Raw genomic sequence first — 25,198 nt, forward strand, 5'->3', positions numbered from 1 at the left:
TGACGTGATGGAGTTTGAGAGGGTCATGGATGAAGAAGGAGATGATGAAGGGATAGAAGCTGACACAACTGAAGGTGATGGTGCTATGAGGATCGGTATGCGAACACTCAATGTCAGTGAGACACTGGAAGATCCCTTGGATTTGTATTGTGCATTGGATGCATACGTATTGATCAGCACAATAGATGGAGAGAACAAAAAACTATGTTGGTGCTGCTTTCGGTTTTATTCGCATAGAAACAATAATGGAGGGTGGTATGCCCATGTCAACACCCACAACACTGTCTCAATTATGGAAATGGGACAGAATTGGTGTGAAGCTTGCGAGAGGCCACTAACAAACTTCACCCGAGTATCTACATGTATTATATGTAATAATGTCCAACCTGTGGCACAATAACCGTGGACCTACTGGTCAAAAAAAAAACAACAGCCCTTTTCAGGGCTACATTATTCACACAAACAGTAGTTAGTTGTATTAGTATTCATAGATTATGTGACAAATGAATACTTTGACTAATAAAAGTCTAAGTTGGAAATTTGTTAGTCTTTGAATATCTATACATTATATGACAAATAAATTACTATTTGTTAGTCTTTGAATATCTATACATTATATGACAAATAAATTACTACTTTGACTGAAACGTCGAAATTTGGAATTTGATAGTCATTGAATATCTATGCATATGATGAGTACTACTTTAAATGAAAGTTGAAGTTGGCATTTGTCAATCATTCATATGCATATAATGATGAATACTTTCACATACATATATTTCGTTTGAGATTATAATGTTAACATAATGTTAACAATGGTATGAATCTGTTTCTGTTTGAAAGTATAATGGTAGCTCTGAAAAGAGCTATTTTTTTTATTGTTTCAGTCTTTAATTGTAGCCCTGAAAAGGGCTGTTATTTTTTTATTAATCCATGCAATGATATGGACTAACGCTCCTCATCATCAGAAACAATAATTATGGTATCGTCATCTGAATCAGATGATATACTAATGATATCATCCTCATAGTAGTCATCTGAATCAGATGATATACTCATGATGTCGTCGTCGTCATAATCAGCTGAATCAGATGATATACTAATCACATCATCCGCATTATTATCGTCAACAGCATCTATGTCGTCCTGAATACCTTGTTCCACTCGTTCTGCGAAATCATCAGGAAGATCATAGATTCGCTGCAGAAATTGAGCGAAGGTTGTACTCAAATGATCAGACGTTGAATCTATTTCATGTACTTGGATGGGTCCTGTACTCGACATTGTGGAAGAATGATATAGAACTGGGATTGTTGCTATATTTATATTGGAAGAAATGAAATGGAGGGGGTGAAATGTAGAACAGTGTTTGAGATTCGAAAACATCAAGAATGAAACTCTGAGCGATTATTAGGAGAAATTCTAGTGATTATTATGGAAAAAAAAACTAATAAGAGGGAGAGGAAGGGAGGAAGACACTGCCCCAGCCTCGCAGTGCCTCGTGTACACCAACCAAAAAGTGTGTACTCCGTGGAAGGAAAGGAAAGGAAATGATGGACGAGTAGATGATTATATGTCATCATCGGAATTGAGGACATCATCATCGATTAGGATTGGGGATGGCGGAGGACTATCCTCGATGAGGATAGGGGATGGTGGAGGACGTGTAACGTCAAGCTCGTCATCAGCATCATCACCAGAGTCGTCGTCGTCATCATCGTCGTCGTCGCTACTCATTGGGACAATGTCATCATAAGCAGGGTCCCACCATCCGTCAGGATCTGGATATTCCGAGTCATCCAAGTGTCCTTCGTCACTGCCAGTGACATGTTGAACTTGCATCCTGATGTCGTGATCCCGGTATTCGTATGGCGGACTGTGGGGTTCCGTGGTGGAAGAGACAACCTGTACCTGGCTGTTATCCCAGTAATTGAAGTTGTACCCCTGATCCGGGCAGCTATAGGGTTCGGAGGTTGAATCGGGTTCCATCTCGATGCTAGCTGATCAACTGAATGTTTCATCAGATGATTTCTACTTTTATACTTTCGAGAGGGAGTGGGAGAGGAGTGGAACATTGAGTAGGGGTAAATTGTAGTGTGACATAAGACATATTCAATGAGTAGGGGTAAATTGCAAAGTGACATAAGACATATTCAATGAAAGAGATACTTGAATGGATAAAATACAAATGAAATATACTTGTCGATTTCACTATGAAACATGTCTATTTTTTATTTTTTAAATTTTCTTCACATGAAATTATTTACAAGTGATTAGAGAACACAAAAATTGATGTGAGGTATTTGTTTAGAAGAACTTGGAATTGAAATAAAAAAAATAATAATAATAATAAGAGGAAGTGAAGAAAAATGCTCCAACCATCGCATTGTTCAATGTGTACCAAACCAAAAAACAGTGTACACCCTTTATTTCACTTCCTTTTCCTTTATTCAATATAAACTTAACAAATATAAACTTAAAACTACCATAATTAAATACTCCTAACTAACCTAAAACTAATCTTATATTTACACTTCATCTACAAAAAGAGTGTCCATAACTGTCACTATTTTTTTGTACAGCTTTATCGAAGAGGTCTCTGCTTCACACCTTTCCTGCAGAGATGCATACTTCCGATCTATTTCGGCCATTTCCTTTTGGAGTTCCCTCCGTCGGTTATCCATTTCAGCCATTTGTCGCTTCATGGTAACCAACGCGGCCTCGCTAGATCGGGCAGCTCGTTCTGCTTTCTTGCATCTCTGCAGAAAAACACTCATCTTTTCACTAACCTCTCCGATAGGCTGTGGCACCAACACCTCAGGATCCGCCGGTGTCGCTGGCAGCGGTGGTAGTCGCGTCACCAACGGCGACAATATCACCAACTCCGGAGAAGGACTCCTCGGAATTTCCACTGCTGCTGGTGCTGCTGCTGGTGTGGAGGCCCTCTTACGAGAGGTCGAAAAACTACCTGCATAAGGATTAGTCCTATTGCAAGTAGCTCGGTACTTTGAAATAGGACCAACCTTTGCTGCAGGTCGTTGGCAAACCTTCTTCACAGCCCTGACTTCCTCCTCCTCCTCGAATAAGTCAAGGCTAGAAGATCTGCACCTAACTCGCGAACGCGAAGTGGTTGGCTGGTCAACCGTCACCGCTCTCGAAGGTGCTGCCTCCTCCTGGTCAGCGGACACCGGCAGAATAGACGCCACAGCATTATTCACCTCCTGTGTATTGGTTGCCATTCTGAAAAAGAAGAAATAATACAAAGTTAGTTGATATAAAAAATAACATTCCTAATGTACTTACTCAAATATCAAGTTGGTCGTTGGAACGTACTGCCTTGTTGTGGAGTGGACTGCTCTCGATGAGATGACTTCTCGAACTGAATGTTGTGGAGTGCTCTCCGGAGGGTATCGACTTCGATGCGTGAGCGGTGGGAAAATGGTGGGAGCGCACATGCGCGATGAGGGTAGGGGTGTACATGCGCAAATGTTGGGAGTCGGGGGGGGCGGGGCTTCGGGGAGGGGCGGGGCTTCGGAAAGGGGGCGGGGCTTCGGAAAGGGGCGGGGTATCCGAAAAGTTGGTGGCGACGGGGGGGGCCACGCCCACTGCCTGGGCTCCGCCCAGGTGGGTGGGGCCTCCGGCCCCAGGTAGGCGGGACATCTGGAGAGACATCTACGCCCTCTTCGCGCGCGTTCGTAACATAATATGCAACCGAACACCTAACCTAACGTATTAACGTATTAACGTAACCTAACCTAGTACGCTAACCTACCGCTATGCAACCGAACACCTAACCTATCGTATGTATTAACGTAACCTAACCTAGTACGCTAACCTACCGCTATGCAACCGAACACCTAACCTAACCTAACCTAACCTACAGTAACTATTAACCTAACCTAACCTAACGAGGGAATACTAACCTAACACCTAACCTAACGTAACTATGCAGCTAACCTAACGTAACTATTAACCTAACCTAACGAGGGAATACATTCACCATGTTGGTTCCATTAATACATCATCAGTTGGTTTTGGTTTTGTTTGTATTATTCTATGATTTGGATTAATGTTCAGTCCTGGATATCCCAGTCCACCTGATGATGATGGCCTGATTTTATAGTTTCTCTCCAAAACTTCTTTATGGTTTTTCTCCAATACTTCAACTCTCTGTTCCAGTACATCATACTTTTTCATTGTAGTCCCTGTTATGTTTGACATAGCATCAAATTTTTTATTTGTAGACGCTGTTATGTCAGACATTTTTATGTCTACATCACTTGTAAGTTTGTCAAATTTACGAGTGAAAGTTATCCGAGCCTCTGCAATTTTATCGTCAAATGCTTGCCGGGCGTCCCGAGCAATATTGCCTATTGTGGATTGTATTGCAGCTTGTAGGGCTAGAAGTATAACTTCCTTTGCTCCATTAATTTCCCCCTCAAGATATGATACAGTTACACAATCACTCTTGTCAATTGGTTCACTTGTATTTTTCAATATTTTCCTTTGCATGTCATAATGACCATCTTTTGTTAATTTAAAACCATTCCCAGGAGGACCTCGAATGACATTACCACCCCATTTTCTTTTTCTACCAAACTTATCGATTGTTTTAGACATTGTGCACTCTACGATGATTCTCTTCAAACTGATATTTCTGTCATTTACATTATACTATATATTGCAGTAATTGATTAGGGAAATAGAAATAATACAAATAAAATTTTAATCATTTTATATTCATTACAGTAATACATATACATACATACATAATACATTAATATCACATTACTTCTATCATATATTATTAATTATAAATGGCTACATAAATATCAATATTGAATTTTCCGGTTTTGAAGATATTGAATGATATTTCAATCATTGATCTCGGCAGATAATAAATTAATCAATTGATCCAATGGAGTCTCCTGAGATTGTGATTGTTGAATAATATTACTTATCCAACGAATGTTCTCATTTGGATCGTTTTCATAAAATTCAATATCATTATGACCCCAAGGAAGAGTGTGGGTAGTATTCGGAATGATAAATCGTTTATCGTCGTGATATGATAATGCAACTTTATTTTTTAATTCAGTATACATATCATGTAACACGCTTCTAAATGAATTCATCTTTCTGAATATCATACCACCTTGTTCGACGATTTTTTGATAATCTTCGCATGTCAATTCATTCTTTATTACAGATCGTTTAACCCCTTTGGCTTTCTTAAATTCACCATCAACAGATTTCACATAATATGCTTTAGCACCTGTATCATAAAAACTCATGATTGGATCATTTGGAAATTCATCTTTGAAGTTACCCAAGACTGAACTTGTTACTGGAATATTGAATTGGTTAACTATACTGTAATTGGATGTATCAAATCTACTTATGTTAGTTTTTATGAATTCATAAAAATTTTCTGTGTTTACTTTAAGAATGAGCGAGTCGGTATCTGTGTAAAGTAAAGAGACATTTTCATCAAAGTGTTGTTTGATGCATCCATAGAAAAAGTCATACATGAATGTTTTAGATAATTCTAATATGGAAAATCCCAAATATAATGGTTTATCGTAATGAACCTTCACTCTACCCAATTGAATGGCAACGAAATTATCAGTGAAAATTGAACAATTTTTGAAATTTGGTTTGGCTATGAGAGTGCTGGCACCTATATTTTTCTTTATATTTTCCCAATGTGTAACGAGTCTAACATCAATTCGATTATCTACATTCTCCATTGTCTTTCCATACACCGCATTATTCATTAGTTTATAGAAATCTTTAACAGATTTGTTGTTAGACCTATTACGCATTTCAGTATTAAGATCTATATAGGGTTTCATCCAGCATGATTGTTTGAATTTCAATACTCTTTGTGTATTCATTACAATCAATCCATTTTTGACAGCTTGCTGTAGATTCCTATAATGAACAATATATTTTCTTTTATCATTCAAATTTGGAATTAATTTGGGAATTTTCGATTGTGTACGAGGTGGTATTATTTTTTCGACTAAAAATGGAAGGTCAGAATGTTTATCATGCAACTCTTGTGGATAATGAATGTCCACTTCAAATACATACCCATACGGACTATCAGTACTCACATCCATCACATCAAGATTAAGAATTTCATTTGGTGTCAACCATGTAAATTCACTTGTTGGTAGAGGTTGTGACATACTGTGACCGTATAGATTTGTTGCATCTAAATATGTAATGAATGTGGAAGGTTCATTGGGATTATAATTGGGTAAAAATCTATTATTTGCTATATGTTTCCTCTCGCTACATTGACTAATTCCACCTCGTATACCTTTTTGAAAAAAGTGAATCATATCAATGTCAGTTAGTAATTCCAATTCAACATTAGTGAACTTCAACATGGCATCCCATGATAATCCAGGTGCAGTGTAATATTGTGCCGGATCTAAGTTATATATCTCTAAACTTGTGGTGCGGAAATTTTCAAAAATATCACATAGTAGCAATACATCCGACTTCAAATACAAATCAGAGTATTCCCCCAAATTCTGACACTCGAATAAATTCCAAACATTTCTAGCCCTATCATAATCAGTTTCCGATATATGTTCACAATTGAGTGTGTCATAAAACTGATTTTTTGTCGGAAGTAATGGATAATTCAATTTGTCAATGTCATCAACAAAACTATATGGAAATACACCTTTCTGTCTCATCAAATTGAATTTCTCAATTTGTGGGAAATGTTTGTGCATCTCCAAACATTGATCGGAGGTCAAGTTTGCACCCAACTTCTCCAACGAATTAGTCATAAATTTATAACTATCGATAAATCTCATTTTGAGATAATTCTTCCTAACCACACCATCTTTATCGGTATAGCTGTGTGTAAAGAGATGCTTCGTGAAAGATATATATTTCTCTTTAGTTTGCGGGATAACATCAACTTTCTCTTTATTCCTATACAATTCTTTTATGAATAAATGACAATCATAACCACTTAAATTATGAAAAATGATAGGTATGAAGTTTGGTATTTTGAAATTTAAATTACATTTCGAGTGAGTGGCATGTGATCTTTTCTTTCCTGTGACATGACAATGATCTCTTACTTTGACGTCACCATCAGTAAATGCTTTATTACATATACCACAAGTTCTGGCTGCAACAAACTGTTCTTCTTCTTCGACAGTTTGTGTATCCATTGGTTTAGGGTTTCTGAGATGATTTTCATGTATCTCTTTCAAATCATCTTCAATGCTACTCACAAATTTTTGAGCTGCATCTACACCCCTATATGTAACAAATTTTGTCAAATCATCATTATATGAACACTTTATCAAATAAGCAAATGAATATGGGGCATGTTTGAATGTTTTAATCGTGTATGAACTTCCAGGATTTGGCTCATTCACATGAATCGGTTTAAGCACTGATTCAAAATCAGCATACACTACAAATGGCACCCTCATTTGCCTCTCAAAGTTTTCAAACATTAGTTTATTTTCCGCAACCATTCTACCATATTTATTGATCTTTAAATTAGTAGTTGGTGTTGTGGTACTAATGTGATTACAATCATACATATTATGACGTAAAAGCAATCTCTCATCAGAAAAATATATCAAACATCCGTCACAAAAATATTTTTTCTGTCTATGAGCTGATAGTTGATTAGAAACTAATCTTGAAAGATCTTTGATCCAACAATAGTGACCATTACCGGAGTCATCAGTTATAAACAACAAATTGACATGTCTCCGGAGTCTTCTCTGTGAGTATCGCAATGGACCAATCACTTCATACTTCATTTTACCCTTCTCAAATGTACTCTCTAAACCGTAAACATTAATTGAAATATCATTCCTATCTTCGAATATTTCGATACTCTTATTATTAACTTTAACCGGAAAATCCATACCTGTGACATCTAAAACAGTGGAAAAATGTGGATATGACGTAAGTTCGGACACTCGACTATCTGCAGGATATAATGCTGATGTTATAGCCCAAGCAAAACAATATTGATCTTCATTACGAACATTCACAACAGCTTTCTTCCATTGAATACATTGAGGCAGCTTCACATATGAACGTCCTTCCAGTGGACTGTATTTATTAATGTTGACCTCGAGAAACAATATTTTTTCACAAGTCCAACCTGAATTATAAAAAAAAAAAATATTACTATTCAATCTTATTGAAATTTTTAAAAAATAAATACCTGAGTCACGATCCTGGAACTCAGTCGTTTGAGCCACAATTACATCACGGAATCCATCAAAAACAGCATTCAAATCTGAAGATTGGTCCACTATTTTATTTTGGGAATTAAATGACTTCGTGTCCCTCGAATCATCAGTCTGAAGAATATAATTCCCAAAAACTTCCATATTCACCTTGATGCTTTTATGGATCCTGATGGCTGATTCCAGTAATTCAATGACCTTCTGCCTAATCTTATTGAAAAATGACATGTAGTCACTGGTTACAATCGAACTCTCCACCCTGTATGTAGCAATGCGGCAATTGAATGCATTCGTTATAATTTGAACACCGTCAGACAATTGAACACATGCATTATTTTTATGACTCATGGTTCTTCGGTGAGAATTCACTTGGCTCATAGGAATTGTCACATTACAACAATTGCACGTATACATAGGTGTTGCATTATCCACTCTCACCCGTTTCACTGCAGGCCCTCCTTGGCAACTCTGGAGCTGATGCCGACGAAGATTATCACTACGAGTGAAAGATTTACCACAGTCACAGGAATACATTTTATATAATAGTTCTCACTAACTCACTTGATGTAAACTGACATAGCCAACACTCGTACGCTTCTTAAATACACTCTGATAGGACCTGTCAAGACGTCATAGCCAACCCCACTTCTCAACTACATGCGCCAAGATTACCTCCCAACTGAATGCGATAACAGATGTCGATATACGAGCAAGCAGTGGTCGTTGCGGTCTCGGAGAGGGTAGACGCTAGGCAAACGGTCCTCGGCTGCCGTTGTGTCACCATCGATAGCGGGGCTAAAGCGAACCTTCATCGCTTCGGGAGAGGTGAGGGCAGACCGATGAATACGCATTACTCTGCCACACGTCGTGGAGTGAACATGTCGCTCTCTAGCCGTTGAACGGTTATTGCTGTGACGTCACTCCACTACTAACTTGGTGCCCTAACACCGATGGAGCATTTATTACTTGGAGGATCTTCGAAGTATGCAGACGTATGTTTGTACATAGACAAACAAGCACATGATGAAACCCTGTACCGTGCATTCTCCTACACACACACACATAAACACACAAAATCTCATATGAAAAAAAAATCTGAACGATCCATGCACCAGACACTTCAAGGTCACAACGCCTTGACTTCACTGCACAACAAAAAAACTTCACCAAACAACAACCAATAAAAAAAGCAATTAATACGTCATAGTGGTGGGGGGAGGCCGAGAATCAGCTGTAAACAACTACTTCTGTGCTTCTGGAAAGGTCGCTTGAAGTTTAAAGAAGTTGATGGTTGAACAGGTTTTTTATATTCTTTACAAGCATTTTGAGCATCTTGTGCCGTTTTGCACTTTTCTGCAAATCCAGACCCAAAAAGGAACTGATCCGATAGAGATTCTTCAACAATCTTTTTTACTTGTTCATTCATCATCGGAAAAATCTCATGTTTTCGGTGTCTCGAAATTAAAAAATGACTCTCGCGCAATAATTTGACAGAGCCTACCAATGTTGCTATGATTTTTTCCTTGATATCTTTATGATTGTCACCAGTCAATAAACAATCTAAAACTTGGTCAATTGCACCAAGACCTTTACCCATTTTTATCTTGCACTGCCGATAAAAATGCATCTTTCTTCAATTGTATCCCCGAATATAATCCTTGCAGCTCATGCAGCTCATTATTCAGTTTTGGTGCACTGAGTAGGGGACATTTTTCAGGAATTTTCCATTTGTTAGATAGGGAATCTCGGATATCTTTATCGAGACCTTTGCTCAAATAAACAGACCATCTTGTTACAATATCCCCGTTTATAGGTTCTCCCATAACCGTGTCTGAAGAGGGATCAACACCTAACAGATTGACTACAGACAGATAATCACTTTGTGTAGTTGGGACATCCTGTACCTGCGCCTCTGTTATAATTCTCACAGGTGCGTCTTCATTTGCATCTGAGTCATCATCTCTCGAATTGAGATTTCTATGATCCCTCTGTATATTATCATCTCGAGAATTATCACTGCTTCGCGATGCATCACTTTCAGATTCTGACTCACCTAAAAATTTTCCTGAATGAATCAACTGTGAATAGACAGAATAAACAAAAATTAGACAATGTGATTTCTTTTGCAAGATTCTGAATAGAATACTTGACACATGAACATCCTTAAAGCACAATATTAACTGCCAAGAATATTGACCAGTTAAACACACAAGCCAAAATAGCAGGCACAATATCAACTGCCAAGAATATTGAGCAGTTAAGTACACAAAGCCAATTTAGCTAAATGTACAAGTGAGCATGTCTCATGAATAAGACCCTTGTCGCCACTCCTACTGAAAATAATAAAAGCATGATCATAAACCTTTCATTACTTACTATAAATGTTCTTCATTTGCTTTTTCAATTTCCTAATTTTCTTTTTCATTTTGCACAACTCATTAGTAATTTTCCGTCTTTTACCAGTCATTATTAATAGATGTGATCAGTACCGCACTAAAAAGCATAATGAATCAATGGGCTGAGTATATTGATATGGAATATTTCTTTCAATCGGGTAAAAACTAGTGGTCGGTTTCCGCCTGAGAGGCGTAACTACAAGGTGGTCTATGATGGAGTGGTTCTGAAATATAATTATAACTTTCCTACTCAGATGTGTTGAAATTTTCCTTCCCTAAAGGTTGAGGTCCCAGATTATCAAAAATTAAAAGGCATTGTAGTAAAAGAAGAATTTATTGGATACTTGTATTTTTTTTCAATGTTCTAATTGAACGATAATACTTTTCAAGAAGATTGAAGCTGTCGATGCCAATATGGTCAAACGAGTTGCATTATATCCGTGATAAAATCATAACATGATTTTTATGTTACTATCTCAGTTGCTTACGAAATAGCTCAACCATTGTCCTTGTTAATGTGCACGCATGCCATGTTACTTCTTATCTGTCTGAAGATTGGACTAAGGTCAATAAAATTCAAACATCCTTTCATTTATTATTATAATACCATTCAAGTTATTCATCTACACACACAACAAGTACATTAAAAACTTGTGTTCTACAACAATGTAAGGATGACCTATTACCCTATTAACTACAACTAGTTTCTTATTAAATATATCTATGTAAATAAAACTTCCTAAAAGTCTTTTATTCAATACCAGGTGTCAATTTGAGAACTACATATTTTTAATATCGTCCTTCGAAGAAATAATATCACATGGAAATTCTTCTTTGTCCTGCATTTTATTCCACATTGAAAAGTATTTATTGAAATATTAGATATCTCATATAGAAGGCACATAGGTACTGTTCTACCTACTTCCAACTTACAAATCAGATTTAAAATTATGAACAAGTTGAAGAAACTTCATCTCGTGACTGTTTGTTTTTGCATTGGAAAAAAATCTTGATCAACCCATACCACATCGAAGTCATTGTTTGAATTCGACCGGAGAAAGCGCAACTAAGAAAATTTCACTGTCTGACGCTGCATCGAAAATATTTTTCTCTCATCTCGAGTGAAAAATATTTTCTCTCCACTTTTACTTATTTTCCGTTTTGTCAACCAAAAGATCATAATACTACATAGGCACATAGATGGCTGTAGTCTAATTGAATTCACGGCTTTTTCAGTTGGCATTAAACTTCAAAAGAATGCTGTTGAAATTTCATGGTTAGGTTAGGTTAGGTTAGGTTGAAATTTCATGGTTATTGTGCTAAGAGTGACATTACTTTTGTTATTTTCAAAACAATGGATCAAAACAATTTCATGTTTCAACTTTACACTGCTTCTTGTTGGGAAAAAATACCGTGCAAGCGAAGCAATTGCTAGAAAAGTCTTCTAAGGACTCCGCTCTGTCAAAAACAACAATTAAACGTTGATTTGCTGACTTTAAACGTGTTCGTAGAGACACTGATGATGCAGAACGCAGTGGACGTCCAAATGGGACAGTAATACCAGAAAACATACATAGAAAATACACAAAATCGTTTTGAATGATGGAAAAAAGAAGTTGCGTGATTTACCTGACATTCTGAAGATATCGAAAGAATTTGTTGACTTTATATTGCATGAGCATTTGAGTATGAGAAAGCTCTGTTCAAAGTGGATGCTGCGCGAGCTGACTGTTGACCAAAAACAAGAACATATTGATGTTTCTAAGCAGTGTTTGGCCATGTTCAAACATAACAAACCAGAATTTTTGCATCGATATGTGACAATGGCTGAGTCATGGATCCCCTACTTCAGTTCGGAATCAATACGATCGTCATCGGAGTGAAGAGAAACTGGCGAATCTCATCCAAAGGCTCGAAAGCACAAACATCGGCTGGAAAGGTTATGGCCCCGGTATATTGGGATGTGCCTGTTGTAATATTCATCGACTATCTGGAGAAGGGAAATATCATAAACAGTAAATATTATATAAACGCTCCAATAACGCCAAAGGCCTAAATTGCAAAGAAATTACCGCATATACCAAAGGGAAAAAATGTTTCATCATTACCGTGTCACAAGTCAATCAAAAACTGGCACAACTAAAGTCTATCCAAATCCAAGATAGAGTAAAACAAAACAAAACCGAAGCGTGATGTTCACGTGATCGTTCACGTGATTTTAAATGTGTTCAAAAAAAAAAGAAAGAAGTTGAGACATCGACTGTCGACGAAGTCGTATCGAAAGTTTCCGTATCGAAAATTGGAGTGTGTTGCGCTTCGATTTACAATGTTTTACGGTAATATAAACAAAATCATACATTTTCCAAACCGAATACAAATCAGAATCGTCAAACCATTATGAAATCAATAGATGATGCTGATAAACATGCAATCAGGAGGAAAGAGTATGAGTACTTTTTCAGAAATGAAATACCAACGATAGACAAAGTACTCACAGAAATAAATGAAGATGTTTTATTGCCAAGTTTTAAGCGGTCAACATTCCATAAAGGATTGAAACATTTGAATTTTGTATGGAAAAAACGCAATAGTTTATTATTGGATAGAGAGGAAATTGTGTTATGGAGGAGAGAGTATTTGACCAAAATTAAATATTATAGGGAACAACAGAGAACAATTTATTATATGGATGAAACCTGGGTTAATGCTGGTCATACTACCCCTAAAGTATGGGTCGATGAAACTGTGACCTCATCTAGGAGGGCCTTTCTAGATGGACTATCCACCGGATTAACAAATCCATCAGGTAAACTTATATTTATATTAAGACCTGCCTCAATCTCAATATATAAAAAGTAACCCTCGTATTTGTTTTATTTACTTACATACCTCTTCATAATTTCAGATAAAGGAAAACGGCTTATTTGTCACATCGGCAATGAGAATGGGTTTGTTGCTGAAGGGCTATGGTGTTTCGCGTCGAAGAAAACTGGAGATTATCACGAAGAAATGAACGGTGAATCTTTTGAACAGTGGTTTTCCAAAGTTCTACCCCATCTGGAGGATAATGCTATGATTGTAATGGACAATGCACCTTATCATACGCGACGATTAGAGAAGATTCCGACAACGTCTTCAAAGAAGTTTAGCTTTGAATGCTAAGAGTACAGCTACTAAAAGTTGTCAAAGAGCGCAATCTTGAATACCAAAAATATATAGTAGATGAGATGGCAGCAGCCCAAAACAAAATTGTCATTCGCCTGCCTCATATCACTGCGAGCTCAATCCCATCGAGTTAATATGGGCGGATGTGGAGAATTTTGTAGCTCAGCATAACACCACGTTCAAATTTGCAGATCTCAAAGTACTTTTTGATGAGGCTTTGAAAAAAGTCACAGCGGATAAATGGGAGAAGTGTGTTCGGCAAGTGATATCGGAAGTCGAGATAAAGATGTGGAATCTTGATAACATAATAGAGGCACAAATCGAGCCACAGATTGGTGAGGATGACACTACTGATGAGGAGAAAAATTCATCCAGTTGAATAATGTTGAATAATATTCCTTTTGATCTCACATAAAATAATAATTATCAATAAAGAAATAATTACGTCTCTTTTCATATAATGCTTGAGTGCGCTGTGAAAAATCCAATGAAAATCTTTTTATATTACACATATTATCTGCATTTTTCCCGTTAAACTGCAAAACTTGTGCATTTCACTCGTTATTATAAAAAAGTTTTCCTAAGTATGATATAGCATTTGCGATCAACAAGATGTTGGTTCTGAATACGACCCTGGCCAATTCTTGGGATTTTCAATATCACGTGCATAGAGCATGTCAATGTTTTTCCACTCTATCTTGGATTTGAATTTGCTTTACATGAATTCAACTTCGAATTGCTCCCACATCCACTGTGTTCGCCAGATTTGGCTCCCAGCAACTACTAGCTATTCACAGACTTCAAAAATTGCTAAACGGTAAGAAATTTCGTTGAATGAAGAGGTTATTGCTGAAACTGATGCCTATTTTGAGGCAAAAGATAAATCGTTCTACAAAAGTGGTATTGGATTGTTAGAGCGGTGCTGGAATGATTGTATGGCTCTTGATTAAGTTGATGAATAAATCAAATTTTGAAAAGCCCGGGGCTTTTCAACTCAGATGTTAATTAATCTGCGTATATTTTAATTATTTTATTATTTCGGGTTGAAACCTCGATAATAATTTGTTTTATTTTATACATAGGTGAATTTTGAAATCTTTTCAAGTTACTGTAAGGAATACTCCTACCTATACGAACAGGGGAATTCAGAGCTTGAGGTTTTAACGGCCGAATTAATCAGAAGGAAAAAGAAAAAAGAGTTGGCAAAACTAAATTAGGTAATTTTCAAGAACTCCATGCTGCTGTAGGCAGTACTTTCAAAATTCATTGAAAGATGATCAGAAGAAAAAAAACTCGAGAAATCACTAAGGGAATTTTTAATTGGCGCTCTTATTTTGATTTTAGGTTTTCAATATCCATGTACTCTCCTTCACATTTTTCTGGAGAGAGAGGTTAAATGGACTGCATATAGACTTGTGCACATTGCCAATTGCACAAATCAATTTAATGCAGAGTGCAACAGAACGTTGGTTGACACAGCATTCTAGAAATGACCTCTGACTTTATGCCTCCAAATGTCAACTACGGCTTATAAAATGACTCATAAAGTACTGTTCTTGACTAGAGAGGACTGGATCCTACGAGAGCAGATAGTTGTTGGTTCACAGATGGATCAAAAACACTTTTCGCTTCCGGTGCAGATGTTTTCAGTCACAGACCCAGGACAGAGATATCCTGCCTAGGAACCAATGCGACTGCATTTCAAGCAGAAATGTACACTATTGAATTGTGTGCGGAGAGATTGGAAGAATCTAACCTCATACACAAGTCAATAAAAATATTCTCGGAGACTCAAGTGGCGTTGGAAGCTCTTGGCTAATACCGAGCAACGTCTAAATTGATAGTCAATTGTCAAAAATGACTCTCCTCGTCAGGAATACTTAACAGATCGTCTCTGGTCTGCATTCCTGGCCATACTGGCCTGGAAGGCAATGAGGCTGCTGACTTCTTTGCAAAGGAGGGTGCTGCAAGCAGCTTCATCGGATTAGAATCTGTCATTGTAATCGCTTTAGGCTTTGCCAAACAAAGATGGTAAGAAGATTTATGGACTTCTGGCAGAATCTTCCATGATTGGCTCACTTCCATCGAAGCTTGATACCAAATAGTTGTTGGACTGCAGTAGGGATCAACTGCGATGTCTAACAGGGCTTCTTACAGGTCACTGTCATTTGAATCATCATATGCAGATACTCAGACTGTCGGAAGACAGTGTGTGTCGCCTCTATTTGGAAAATGATGAAACAGCAGAGCACATACTTTGTGTCTGCCCTACTGGGAAATGAATCAGGTTTTTAGAGTCCGACACAGCCGTACTCTTGCCATTTGACCTGAAATATCTCTCACCATACAAACTAATCGGCTTTGTTATGAATCTGGGTTTATTTGGTCGAGTGTGAAGGCGGTGAAGAGACGAATAGACCCACTCACTCTGGACCTAACCTAACCTAACTCTTCTTTAGTGAAATGGTTGATAAGATACCAGGTGGTCTTGCTCTTGTTTGCAAGAGTTGTCACTGGTAGAAATGCAGTAGACTAGTTTTGCACGATTTATCATCACATTTTTCAGTTTTTAGATGTCTCCCACTTTTTCTTCTCGCTCCAATATATTTTGTGTTTTGAATCATTTTCAGCCTTTCTTGTTTTGCTTCAGTTTCTAGTTCTTGGTAACACTGATTTTTGTTTTCCCTATTATTACTACTGCAAGTATATCGTCTACATACGCAATTATTTGGATATTATTCTGAGACATATTTTAGTGTTGAAATTTTCGTTTGTACTTGTTTTAATACTATAGGTTGAACAATTTCTTGCTCCACTTCTCGTTTCGTGTTGAACTTACTTGCTACCTACTTGTTGAAATTTCACTCTCGCTTTTGTATCTTTTAGTATCACATTTTTCATCTTATTTTTTTGATAATTGGAGATATTTCAGTAATTTCATTAATTTCTTTCTTTCTAAAGGTAGAGCCAAAGGCGCTTTTGAATTCAACTCTGTTGAATTCCGATGAATTTTGTAGGGTTTGTTTATTTTTTATAGCATTTATCGATCTTTCTGGTTTCATTATGATAGTGTTTTATATTTTCTGCACAGTTTTCAATTTAATTGTTCGTTGTATTTGTCAATATTTCATGTATGCAATTAGGAGGTGTGATCGGTTTTAATTATGATTTCTGTCTTATTCTTTACGTATTTTGCTTTGCACCGATATCTAGGAGACAACTCTATTCAGTACAATATTCTTCACGTAAATCAAACCTCGTAAACCATTGCTTTCAGTTCAGGCAAGTTACCCCTCCAATATTCCTACGCAACTTTTAAAAAATGACACGCAGCAGATTAACATCCTTCCTTTCTGTGAAAATAAAATTATCGCCTCTCTGATTTGTCTTATTATTTTGACACCCTGTATTTCAGATTCCAGTCATATCTAGATCTATTATAGAATGTTTCAATTTTCTCAAGAATTTTCCTCCATCTTAATGTCAAAGCTTTCAAAATTCATGAATTCATAAGTGCGTCGTTATCTCCAACAGTTCACAGACTCTAACTTACTAACTATAAAACAACGTCTCGAACAACTGGATCAAAAATGAACCATTTACATTGTAATCCTCATATTTGGGTCAGAAAAATGTCTGCAATTCCCACAGACGACCATATCCCGATAAAAAATACCCAACATCTGTCGCTTGGCCAGAAAAGATCGCAATTATACAAAAGCATCTTACGGTAGTTCTTACGGCGCGGCATTCGATAACAATTTGTGTCATATGTTCAATGTGTACACATCAACTGAAACAAGCTTTTTATAGAAATGATTTTCATTGTACCACATGAATAATTATTTCATAAGCATCACGAATAACTGTATAACTCGAAGGAGCTAAGACACTTTTTTATACGATGTGACGGATCTACGTGGCAAAACCAAATATGAGAAACTTACTAGTGCATTGAGTTGGTATTTTTTTTTCTTGATTTCCACGAAGAACACTGTGAAATCTCTTTCAGCAGGAATGTAATATGCCCGTCGAAAAAATATGAGATTCCTTAATTTTATTTTCGTAGTTCATAGAAAATTGAAAATAGTAACGAGATGATGTCTTCTGATACGCTCCGCCCGGGTTGCCGGCGTAAATACGATTTTATAATGCGTACAGGTGATAGGGTGGATGACAATGTAACGTAAAAGATATGCAAAGCTCGTACATTAATTAGTCTCATGAATGACTTACCATACTGATTCATTTCAAGTAATTAATAATGAATTGGTTTGCATTTGTTTTGTATGTTGTTGTAATCACAGTTGCGAGACAATGATGTACTTGAAGAAGAGGAGACGGTGTATATTCACATGTTATTTTATAGACGTGAATTAATATCTGTTAGGGTATAACTGGGATATAAATAGTTTGCTGAACAATTCACAACCAAAGTCGAGTTCCAGGTTCCATAAATTGCTACGAAATACTACTATGGAATTATTCTGGAAAGTTTAAACGGTAGAATTATTCTGGAAAGTTTTAACAGTAGAAATTTTGGTCCCTACTGAGACCAAAATTTCTACCGTTAAAAGTGAAGAGGTATGATCCAAGGTTTGAAAATAGGCAAGCCATTCCCTGATCATTCCAACAAAATGTTTGTATAGTATTCGAACCTCGAAGACTGAATTCAGATATTTAATTCGCTTTCCGCATTCAATATGCATTCTATCCAGATCCCTAATAATAATCATCTTACATTGATGACCTGAAGAAGGGCTGCCTCTAGGTTATTATCTCGTATTTGCCTGAGTTCGTAGGAGAATAAGTAGTTTCGATCACTCGGCACCTCTTATTATCCACAACAAATTCGATATTCCTGGAAACATAAAATTATACTTGTTGAGGAAGCTATTGAATTGCGAAACACGTTCTGTGGTTTAGTGAACCTTTTAGTATCACAGTACACTATATTTGTAAGTTTTGATATAAACTTTTACCAAGTACTCGCCAATTTCGAACAGTTTTCGAAATCGCGTATGCTGGACATACTGAGAGCTAACACATTATTTTTCAAATAAGATACCCTGTATTCATTCTTATGTTGATCTTTGCAACTTCTGTGCCCATACATGATGCATATATTAAAATTAATGTAACATCAGTGTCTTCAACAAGATTGCCGAAATATGAAAAGACTTGAAGATGAGTCTAGAACCTAAAAACTTCCTGTATTTATTCTTATGTTGATCTTTGCAACGTCTGCGCCCATACATGATGTATATATTAAAATTAATGTAACATCAGCGTCTTCAACAAGATTGCCGAAATAAGAAAAGACTCGAAGATGAGTCTAGAACCTAAAAACTTTGTATCCATGATTGAATATAAATAGCACCAATGAAAGTTTTCTGTGTCAACACCACATATGTTGTATCTATCACCAAATAGTGTAAAATACAGTTTTATTGTTCAAATATCCAACATATTCAACTAAATGATACAAATTCAAATAACAAACTATAACAAATGAAAGTCTAATTGTGTTCCCTCCTGTTCCTAGAAGAGGACATACTCCTTTCTACCCACAGTAAGCTGTAAGATGGTAATGTCCGCTGTAAGAGATTCCGTTGTAATTCGACAGTGCATATACATTAAAATGATAAGGGGCTGTGTAATCTGCTGGATAATTAGTCGTGTATGAACCTTTCAGTTGGAAATCGATGAGCAACATTCAGTTCGCCTCTATATCTTCTGTTGAAGATATTTTCAAATGTATGACCAAAAATCAAAGAAACGCGGATTTTTAGAGATTTTTTGAATTTTTTTTCTTCGTATTTCTTTCGTATTTCTCGTCTTTCTCAGTTTTTTCTCTTGTGAAGGAATCAAAACATTGTGTTAATTTCAGAAGCCGAAACCAAATTTCCTTTTTGGATGGTTTTACTAATTTTTTGAATGAAAAAAGATTCATAATTTCGTTGATGGAAGATTATGCTTCAGAGCCAAAAACACCAATAGATCCAAACTGAGAACTATGAAAAATTTACAGGAAACTGGATGAATGGGATATTTCATAGAAAACACTTCACAATGAAATAGACAATAACCGGTAAACTTCAATACACTGTTGAATATTTTTGATCATTTAGTTTATATTAATTTCAAAATGGGTCCAGATTTTTACCGATCATTTTGAAAACGAAATGTTACTGTCAATAGGTAAAATAAGATAGTCTTCTTCTTTGGTAAATTACCGAATTCAAAATCAAAGTTGTCATTCGAAATACATGTCTTTATTCTGCTTTCACACGAATAATTCATCAGAAAAGAGTAATCACGTTTATCGAAATTTCACGAATGAATTTCACAGATACGATTTTCAATCGAAACTGAAACTGACAAAAAATTAAATTATTTGAAGCAATTAAAAAAAAGCAATTCTGTAATTAATATTCAACTTGAGAATATATCCAAACTTATCTAACTATTTATGAGTTTGTTGATCCAACAGATTTTTTATATATGTCATATAGTTATCGAAGCAACTGGCACCAACAAACTGAGATAGAATTTGAATTTTTAAAGGATATTTCAAATAGATAGGATCAGAGATTTCATGAATGCATTGGTAGTTTGAAGTTGAAAAGCGGATCATTTCAAAGATGAATGCGTCGTTGAATAAATCAAGATTTTCCAAAAATCATGGATATTGAATAATAATCGAAATTCATTTTATTAATATTAAAGACAATTCATTTGAATATGATCCATTCATTTTGATGCTTCGAAAATTTTATTAATATTCTTTATATAAATTGTATGAAAATTCTGATCTGTGGAAGGAACGATATATGCGGCAAAAAAGTCAACCGCATGCATATTCGTCAGTAGAGAAAACTAATTTTTGAATATTAAGACTGGAGAAAACAAATTGTGTAATTGTCACAAGTTCCTTTGGACAGAACTACGACCCTGCAAGATGAGGCCATTTGGTTCAGGGTCACCAGTAGCTGCCCTCAAGTTGGGGTACTATCTTCCTTGCTGTGATCGCTTCTGATGGATAGTCTGCTTGATGCCCTCAACAGCAGAGAAGTAGATCTGCAAACTTTTGCAGATTATTTCGTCATCTTAGCAAGGTCTACGTCGAGAAAGATAGCTTATATGTAATATCATCCAAAGTACGATGGACGTTGTTCACAGTTGGTACTGGAGGGAGCAGATGTCTATCAACCTCAGCAAAACTGTGATAATCCCTTTCACCAGAAGAAAATAATTAGACGATTTAACGCGACTTTCCCCCAATGGTGAGGTCATTCCATTTAGATCGGAGATGAAATATCTTGGTTTTGTCCTTGATGGGAAACTCACCTTGAACGCTCACGTGGAAGACTTGTGCACATCGCCAATTGCATAAATCAATCTAGTGCAGAGTACAATAGACTGCTGGTTGACACTGGAAGTCACAGCATTCTGGGAATGACCTCTGACATTATACCTCCAACTATCAACTACGAACTGTCTTATGTAGTACTGTTCCCGAGTAGAGAAGACTGGATCCTTCGAGAGAAGGAAATATTATGAGTAGATAGTTGTTGATTCACAGATGGATCAAAAACATCTTCAGGTTCTGCTGCACATCTTTTCAGTCGCAGACCCAGGACAGAGCTATCAACCAAACGTATATTCAACACCTGCATGGTAAGAAGATTCATGAACTTCTGGCAAAATCTTCCAGGAATGGCTCTCTCCAAGGTGTTCATTCACACTTCAAAGCTTCAAACCAAACAGTTGTTGGATTAAAGTAATGATGACCCACGATGTCACAGGTCACTGTCGTCTGAATCATCATATGCAGAGACTCGGACCCTCGGAAGACAGTGTGTCGGACCAAATCAGGTTTTCAGAGCTTGGCAGAGCCGCATTCATGCATCTGACCTGAAATATCACTCACCATATAAACTAATCGCCTCTGTTAAGAAGCTGGAATTGTTTGGTCGAGTATGGTCGAGTAGCTGTGAGCCACAATAAAACCTTGCGGGTTGCGTTGTAGCGTCGAATAGATCCACTTAATTTTGACCTAACCCAATCCTCTGGACAGAGTGGCAGATTATGGTGTTGATGAACGGCATTTCACAAAATATGACTGGCTACCTTTTATGTGAATGCTACGAGCGGATAGAAACTGAATATAACAATTTCCAGACGTTAAACATTTCAAATTCGAAGGAAACATTCCAAAGGTCTCCACAACGAGCAAAAACAATAGACACTATTCAAGCAGAAGGATGTAAATAGCGAACTTTAGAACAATAAGTTATGCATTAAACTGTATTAGTAATTTATGTCTCAGCTTATCTTCATCGCCATTACGCGGTCTGGCGAAAGTTGTATGACCATCTTCGGTATTCTTACGGTTTTGATGAGACCCCAGTGTTGTTTTTGCTCCTGGGGATATTGAACTTGTTGTAGAGAATGAGAGGAGCCGAATTTATTGAAACTTTTCATCCTTAAAATGCAAGATAATAACTAGACGTTGACTTTTTTCAGGGCCATCAAAGTGAGATTTTCTCCGTGGCTCCTGGTGAGATTAATTCAACTGACTAGAAGAAGAAAAGGGGATGACATATCGAAACTCAATTTTCGACTGTGGTTAATAATTGTTCAACAATCTCTTCACGTCTGATTTACACCCTGACAGATATTAATCCACATAAATAACATATATTATGAATGTAAACCTTTTCCTTTTTACCAGAAAGCTGTCTGTCTGAAGACGACTTCAACTCGCAACTTTGATTATAACAAAATACAATATAAAAGGAATGAATTCAATCATTTATGACTCAACATGAATGTAGTGTAGCAAACGGGCATTCCAAATTTCTTACTATACATTGCCATCTAACAAAATATCTGAACAACATTATGAAATCGTATTTACGCAACAAAAAGTTACTTCCAATACCTTAATATGATTTTTTTTCGAAAAAACATTCTTGGATTTACGGATGTTCTGTATACTGGGTGTCTCAAACACCCAACTACAGGTAGTTGGTAGTGTTTCGCTTTGTAGAGGACAAACAAATTAGGGTGTCCAAAGTTTCATAGAAATGTACAGATTCGAAGCACTCTAGATATCATAATGATATTGAAAAATGCTTTGGAAGAGACATGAGAAAAAAACATAAATTAATGCTTTGCATTAAGCGTTTATATTAGAAAAAACAAAAATAAAGAGAAGAGAAGGTTCATCCTTATCGTATCTCAGTTAGAAACAAGAGGTATTTGATAATAAAAACAAAAACAGAACCTTTCAATACACGAAATGTGTGAAATTTCATAGTTTGCATTTTATTTCTATTACACGTTTTCAACATATACTTCCTGTAACCAATTTCATTATTTGACTGCATTTCATTGGTATTTTTTTCTAGATATAATATGTGTTCATTGTAAAGTATGTTATTTCTGTTATTTTATTATACTTTGTAGTTAGTTATAGTCCCTAATTATAAGCATTCATTGTTTCTTGGGACAATAAACCGAAATGAAATGAATTGAAATGAATATTTCTTGGAGATATAAAAACCAAACAACGCGAGCAATAGCCCAAAATACCAGTGTTAGTATCTGTGAATCGTAAAGTATCGTTTATCTTGAAATTAAGTGGCAAAAAAAGTTTGGAACAACTTCAAGGTACACAATCGTTGAGTTATTATATATTTTTCAATTTTGCTTTGCTGAATCAAAATCACTCCTCACAGACTGTGAGGAGTGATGAAAAAGTGAATAAGTGTTTCAATTTTAACTTTCAGTTATTTTTCATATTTATAATGTTTAAATAATTTGTTTTGATGCTGTATCAGATTGACGCACCATGCGCGAAAGCCTGACTACCCGTTTTTGAATCTAGTTTCAGGGCTCTGTAAAAATTATAAATAATAGAGGTACAGCTTCAGGAATCAAAATTTTTTTTTAGTAAATTTGATGATTTTTTTGGATATTTTTTTTTTAATTCAAAAATTTTCAATATTTTTCGAGATATTAAAAAACCAAACCTCATTTTTTTTACTAATTTGTTTATAACTTTTGTAATTTTTTTAGCGCCTTTTCGAACTTTTTCTTGAACTTTTTAAGTGACAATTCGAATCAAATGACACCTTGATCGTAATTTTCTGAGACTATTTAAAAATTTTTAGAAGAAAATGGAACATGTGAACTACACTATGACAGCTGTTACTACTCCCGGCATTGTAGGTAATCATCACTAATTTTAATTTATCAGTCTGAAGAAGTCTTGCCAATGATAATTTCCACTGTAGTATTGTATAATCTCTGTGTGAAATTCGATAGAAATCACTTAGCAGTGGAAATTTATAAATGAAGATTCAAAACTAATCATGAAATACAAATACATTTGTCAATCTGAAAGGTCAAAATTACAGAAAAATAGATGATTATTATACAATTGAATGTTGAAACGAAGTGCATAAGAATCAACATAGAACATCCTTACACAATCAGCTACAATCCACTGACGATAGTACAGACACCATGTTCGCGATTCGTTTTTTTTTTAAAAACTTCTCGTCAGGTATTTTTATTTGACGATTTTCATCAATAGATGCAATTTTCAATTGCGAAGAGTTATCAAAAAAAAATATTTATCAAATGAATTCTTCAAATTTCCACATACAAATGTCGTATTTCCGATTGCTGTTTGAATTTGTTATTAGATTCTTGCACTGCACACATTAGATTTCGTAATTCCAATTAATTTTCACCTGTTGCAAAACGAACGCAATTGATAATTTAATCTGGTAATAATCACTCTGAAGTATGCCTCAAATTGCATGTTTAACACTCCTGTTGAAATTTGTTAAATTGCTTTACGTAGTATTTTTGTTGAAAATAATAATTTTGAAAGTTGTTTGTGCTGAATGCGGTTGTTGATCTTTTCAATACGAAAACCGTTCACTACACAATTTATGACCTAACAATTGTTGGGAATGATGAACTAGCAATTATTGGCTAAACGTTATGAAGTGACTGTTGGCCATTGCATAACGCTTTTTTCAGTGGTCTAGAAGTATTTGATCATCTTTTATGAAGTGACCTCCTCTCCAATTATGTAACATTATTTTTATATCAACGATGGGGTGAAAAATTACATCGAGAGACCGCGAGATAAACTCATACTCAACTGCTGCTGAAATCTTCAGTCTGTTAGTATGGAATCTGGAACACATTTTGCAATTATCTTTGCACATCTCCATTTCGCGAATTGTGGCATCATTTCTTAAGGAAACGTCATTCTTTGAAGATTGTTTTCACAGAAAGAGATGATACTGAGATGTTCATTCGTCTTTGAACATTATCGTTCCAGGAATATAGTTGCTTTTTTCTTAA

At 36.0% G+C, this 25,198-nt stretch overlaps 2 protein-coding genes across 2 annotated transcripts in view; both read right to left on the bottom strand.

Annotated features, from left to right (window-relative positions):
• LOC111513663 (uncharacterized) overlaps nt 1-25,198 on the bottom strand; it is a 151,354-nt gene that overhangs the window by 100,949 nt on the left and 25,207 nt on the right. The window lies entirely within an intron of this gene.
• Nucleotides 2,404-3,517, bottom strand: LOC141486397 (uncharacterized). Its single transcript, XM_074184274.1, has 2 exons — nt 3,304-3,517; nt 2,404-3,240 (listed from the first exon to the last, which is right to left on the bottom strand). The coding sequence occupies exons 1-2, from the start codon at nt 3,453-3,455 to the stop codon at nt 2,529-2,531; spliced, it is 864 nt and encodes a 287-aa protein (XP_074040375.1). The 5' UTR covers nt 3,456-3,517; the 3' UTR covers nt 2,404-2,528.

The sequence above is a fragment of the Leptinotarsa decemlineata genome, unplaced genomic scaffold (assembly GCF_025532065.1).
Source record: "Leptinotarsa decemlineata unplaced genomic scaffold, Ldec_3_MD MMD2_tig00026354_RagTag_RagTag, whole genome shotgun sequence".
Classification (NCBI taxonomy): domain Eukaryota; kingdom Metazoa; phylum Arthropoda; class Insecta; order Coleoptera; family Chrysomelidae; genus Leptinotarsa; species Leptinotarsa decemlineata.

Bases quoted from the DNA above. Each gene is read 5' to 3' on its own strand.
- LOC141486397 (XM_074184274.1), bottom strand. From the start codon at position 3,455: ATGTGCGCTCCCACCATTTTCCCACCGCTCACGCATCGAAGTCGATAC. The intron at 3,241-3,303 runs GTAAGTACATTA...CTTCTTTTTCAG, and splicing joins ACGACCAACTTGATATTTGA to AATGGCAACCAATACACAGG.